General features: G+C 51.6%; 1 protein-coding gene across 1 annotated transcript in view; it reads right to left on the bottom strand.

Moving 5' to 3' along the window:
* KMT2B (lysine methyltransferase 2B) overlaps positions 1-5282 on the bottom strand; it is a 46919-nt gene that overhangs the window by 7028 nt on the left and 34609 nt on the right. The window contains exons 24-27 of the mRNA XM_018571695.1: positions 4843-4921; positions 2884-3047; positions 2231-2422; positions 58-1606 (exon numbers count right to left, since the gene is read on the bottom strand). Coding sequence (XP_018427197.1) covers positions 58-1606; positions 2231-2422; positions 2884-3047; positions 4843-4921 — 1984 coding nt within the window. The remainder of the gene's footprint in view (positions 1-57; positions 1607-2230; positions 2423-2883; positions 3048-4842; positions 4922-5282) is intronic.

Genomic DNA, 5282 nt, shown 5'->3' on the forward strand with positions numbered 1-5282 from the left:
GGGGGAGGAGTGATGCCCTGTAGGGCCTCTCAGACACTAATGGATAACTTGCCCTACTTTTGCCCATACCTGGTGGTGGTCACCGTCTCAGAAGCGCAGTTGAGGTTTATTGCTACTGACTGTGTGATCAGGTGCGGGTCCAAGTGTTCCAGTTTATCCGACATGTCCAACTTGTGTTTCTTTTTGGGAGAGAGGTTGTTGACTACAGGACAGGGCCTCTTAGTGGCTGGCTGGATTTTGTGGTTCTTGGGGGGGCTGTGATGCATCAGGGGAGCTTGCATTTGTGGAGGCACCTGGGTCTGGACTGCAGTGGGAGCAACGCTCAGGAGCCCCGTGTTGACAGGCAGGCCCTGCAGAAGACAGGGTTGTGGGAGACCAGCGATAGTGGGGGCCATTACCGTCGGAGCCCCCAAAGTCAGCTGCCCAGTACCTTGCACCACGTTGAGCATCGGCAGCACACGTAGTGTAATCGATGGGCTACCGGAGGGAGTTGCCTGAAGGAAAACAGTGCCTATGCTCGGAGTAGGAGCAGGGGAAGCAGAAGACAAAACAGAGGAAGTAGTTGGAGGAAGACAAGCGATCCGAGTTTTGTTGATGGGTCTTGGGGCGACCTTGCAATTAGGCCTTAATATGGTGGGCTTGGTGAGAGAATGAGGGTCAGAATTTGCCCCTTCCTGCAGCGTCCTAAGTTGCCCTCTAAAGTCTATACTGTCATCTTGAACAGCAATGATCTGACCCGTCGTCTTGTTCACCAATATAAACTTTGAGGCAAGTTTGCTGGCTGTCACAGATGCTGGATCAGAAGGGCAGGAAGGTCCATTGGGGGTTATGGGAACGAGGGGGCGACACACCCTTTGCACTTGAGGTGGGTCCCTGAGTGGAGGAGGTCCTTGAGAGGACTGGTAGCTTACACAATCTGTGCCATTGGAAAGTGCGACAACGGAGTTCCCATTCTGCGTGATGGGAGAGGTGGTGGCTATAGGAGACGGCACCCGCACCTGCTGGGTGGTGTGGTCCGTCTCTGTGACCTCGCCACTTTTTAAGACAAAGTCAACAATTTCAGAAGGCAGGTGGGTCGGCGTTTTTCCGGTGGTCATGGGGCCGTTGTGGCTCTGTGGCGGGTCCTCGCTATCAGTGCTGTCGTGGATCCCATCCAGCTGTTCGATTCGACCGGGCGGAGTGGTGGACATCAGGGGACTGAAAGGTTCATTAGATACCACCGTCCGTGTCAACCCATAATACTCCCCTCCGGGCTCCTCCTCCGAACTGCTTGCTCCATCCGACTCGGCGGCTGGTGCCTCCATACCCACCAAAAGTTGAGCACCGCACGGCAAAGGGCCTGTGACCAGTTCAGTGTCTAAGGAGGACATCAGCTCTATGTCGGTCAGGAGCTGTGACGGCGCCTCAGAAGAAGAATGCCGCGCGAGAGGTGAAGAAGTTGGGGAAGGTGGAGGGCTTGCAGAATCCCGGGAAACCCGAGTTGAAGACTGACGGGTGACTCGAGGCGGTGGTGGCCCCGGCGGTCTCCGGGTTCTCCTGAGAGGTGTAACTTCGGGATCGCTTACAGTCAGGATGTGATGAGACCGAGAAGGGGACGATGGACTTCCTGAAAAAGGAACAAAAATTAGCACAATCAGAAAACAAACAAAAAAGAAAGAACACTCAGAGGTCACACTTGTTCACTAGCTGCTTTAAAAAGGAGAACTATGAGGCGAGTGAAAATCACTCAGCCTCATAGTTAGAGCCGACGTGTGAAACTGTCACAGGTCGGCTCAATAGATCGGGAAGTGAACGCATACAGTCGCTCGCTCGCTTCTCGATCCTGTCCCTGCAGAAATCGGTGACTGTCACTCACGGCTCCCTGCAGGGATTCCCCCCTCCCCTGTCCGATCCTCCAGCGCTGACTGGCGGAACGGACGGGGGAGGGGGCGGGTACAGCTGGCTCTGCCTCTAGATAGGCAGAGCCAGCAGTCACACACGCAGCTGGGCGGATACAGACAGAATTGTCGGGATTCATTCCGGCTGTGACCGTCTCAGTATACCGCGAGCTACAGCTCGCGGTATACTGAGCTTAGGGTGACGGGAGGACGCTAGTTTGTGTCCTCCCGTTACCCTAAGGAGAACTATGGGGAACTATGGGGAAAAGCCCTGACCCCCATAGTTCTCCTTTAAGGAGTCACAACTCCCAGCATGCCTTATATGTGGCTAACCAAAACAAAGCCAAGCTCACCTGGAGAAGGAAGCGGGCGAGAAAATCCACCAAGAGGTTTTCGGGAAGGAGAAAAGTTTGGCATTTTCATCCTAGCACCTGAGAAAGAGCGGGGGGCAGTAGCAGTAGTGATGGGCTCAGGAGGCGGCCGATGGGAAAGTGAAGGGGCTTCTGGAGGTGGAGGGGTGGAGGCAGGAACGGCTTCTGTGCTTTCTGGGGTAAGAAAAGACAAACTTAGACTACAAATTCAAAGAAAAAAAAACAACAATACATGACTATCACAAGAGAGATCACATCACGCGAGGGATCACATCACGCGAGGGATCACATCACGCGAGGGATCACATCACGCGAGAGATCACATCACGCGAGAGATCACATCACATGAGAGATTGTGCCATTGGTGACAGAATGAGCAAGGTGGGGGGGGAACCACTTCCCCTAACAGGAGCTGATCCCGTGCTGGCCCAGCAGAATGCATAACACGAGGGAGCGACTCTGCAGGATACCAGACGGCTCATCTGACAGCTCTTGATGTAAATAATGGAAGAGGAATAATAGGTTTAATCCAACCGTTAGACAGCCGAAGGTTTAAATAAGGTAACTGTCCCGTTCCACCTCCCGTGCCTCGTAGATCTAGGATTCTCCCATCCGCAAATGTTAGGTCACCTTACCTGGGACAAGTCCAGGACTGCTGTGGGCAATTGTCCTGTTGACGCATTGAGAGTCCTCTCCGTCAGATGAAATGTCGCCCTCTTTTGGGCGATGCTCGACGACCCTGCATTTGTACCAGCAGCGGCGACGGGCGTCCAGGGTGCTCCAGTATAAACGTGAACACCTGAAAAAGACATTCCCAGTGCTGTGAGAGCGGAACCTCCGCAGAGAATTTCTGATGACAAACTGCTTTCCACCGACGTGCAAATGAGAACATCAGCTGCGCCCCCCTTGTAGCACAAATAGGCTCGTATTTAAAGGAGAACTATGGGGTCAGTGTTTTTCCCCATAGTTCTCCTTAGGGTAACGGGAGGACACAAACTAGCGTCCTCCCGTCACCCTAGGCTCAGTATACCGCGAGCTGTAGCTCCCTGTATACTGAGACGCCGAAGCTAAAGCAGATCCCGACAATTGTGCCGTGATCCGCCCAGCTGCGTGACTGACAGCTGGCTCTGCCTATCTAGAGGCAAAGCCAGCTGTACCCGACCCCTCCCCCATCCGTTCCTCCAGTCAGCGCTGGCGGATGGGAGAGGGGAATCCAGCCCCTCCCCCTGTCACGGCAGAGAAGACAAAAAAATGCCTATTGCGGCTTTTGTTTCCTTGACATGTACTGTATGTTGTCAGAATTGACATTACCGATTTATGTCTGAAACATATAAAAACATGTTTTAAACTTCCTCTACAGTGCTGACGACACTTCCGCCTCCTCCCCAAATATCACTTTGCCGCCGTTTTCATCTGCCGAGCTCTCTTGAAGCACAGTGTTGCAGTCTTAGGCCTTGTTCACACCAAGCGCGTTCCAGGAGCAGAGCAGTTACAGAACGGATCAAAACTGCGTCCAATGTATTCCAATGGTATTTTGGGCTCTAGTTCACACACCGCAGCGTTCGGTTCCAGAGCATGTAAAAAAAACTGCAGCATGCCCTATTTTACCTGCTCTGGAACGCATGCAAATGCATAAGAAAACGCATGCAAACGCCCTGGAAGCCCATTTTAAACTCCAACTTTTAACCAAAAATGGCCCGGAACGCATCAAAATAGCACTGCTCTGACAGTAACTGCGGCCAGAGATATCTGGAGACAGACTGTTCGATAAAGACCTTGTTTAAAGCCTATTGTGGCACACAGGTGACACCTAGTGGCAGTATGGCATAACCATTAAAGCTGAAGTTGAATCTGATTATATTTTGCCTTCTCTGGTTCCCCCCCCCCCCCCTCTTTTATTTAAATAAAACCTTTCAGTTTTCATTAAATACCGTATTTTGGACCCAGTGATATCGTCACTGGGTCCCTGTGCTTCTTTCTTCAATGGAGGCTGGTGGGAGGGGCCGGCAGGGTGCTGTACTTAGCTTCCTGGCTCAGTACTCCTCTCAAGAGCCCTCGGCCCTGATGCAAGCAGTGGGCGGGCTCTTGGGAGGAGTTATGCAAATATCAAAATGCCTTGATGGGTGGGGGTCAGTCTGTAGGAGTGGGTGTCCCTAGGCAGGTCGTATGTGCATGCTGACCACCCTAGGTAACGCCCACCTGTGATAATGAGCCTCAATGATTGGAAGTACTGAAAGCCAATGAATAAAAAAAAAAAAGGGGCAAGCCAGGGACACTAAGGCTGGGAAGGAATGGGCATTGTGATGCTGGATGTCCTCCAGCCAGGAAATGAGGCGGAGCTCTATCTGACTTGATGCAGCTTCTAATGCACATCGTGAGGAGCTCCCAGTGTGCAGTGACAACAGAGGAAGCCATTTCAGGCCAGGAGAGGAGCCGGTACAACTGTGCCAGACTGAAGAGCTGGAGTTTGGTTTTAAAACCTATGTGTGGCAGTGTGGCATGACCATTATTCTGCTTAACCGCTTGAAGACCAGGTGTTTAGATCCCCTACCTGGCCAGGCCATTTTTCAGAGGTTTACTCTTCAGATACTTACTGATACCCAACGGGGTATATCTTCCCTTCAGATACGGAGAGATCTGTCAGCATACCCAGACAGTCTATCTTCATAGCACCTAAGATAAAAAAAAAAAAAGCAAAATCATTTGATTGGCTCGGATATACACTGAGTGGCCGGATTATTATATACACACTCAGTGTATACTTTGTATGATATACCCAACAAATGCAGGTGCAGACATGACACGCAGTACAGAATAACGATTTCCAGTTTATCACAGCTGACCTATGAAATATATCCATCAGTAGGGATGCATCGTAACATTAAGGCTGAAAATACAATTTTCTTGCCAAAAATATGGTGCATCTCTAGTTCCTCTCCTCCCTGCTCGGTGTCCCCTCTGATACAGAGCAGGGTCCAAGTGGGGAGGAGAGAAACTTTCAGGGGGCCGGGCAGGAGAGCGATGAGAGCGGTGT

The sequence above is a fragment of the Nanorana parkeri genome, unplaced genomic scaffold (assembly GCF_000935625.1).
Source record: "Nanorana parkeri isolate BGI_ZX_2015 unplaced genomic scaffold, ASM93562v1 scaffold1811, whole genome shotgun sequence".
Taxonomy (NCBI): Eukaryota; Metazoa; Chordata; class Amphibia; order Anura; family Dicroglossidae; genus Nanorana; species Nanorana parkeri.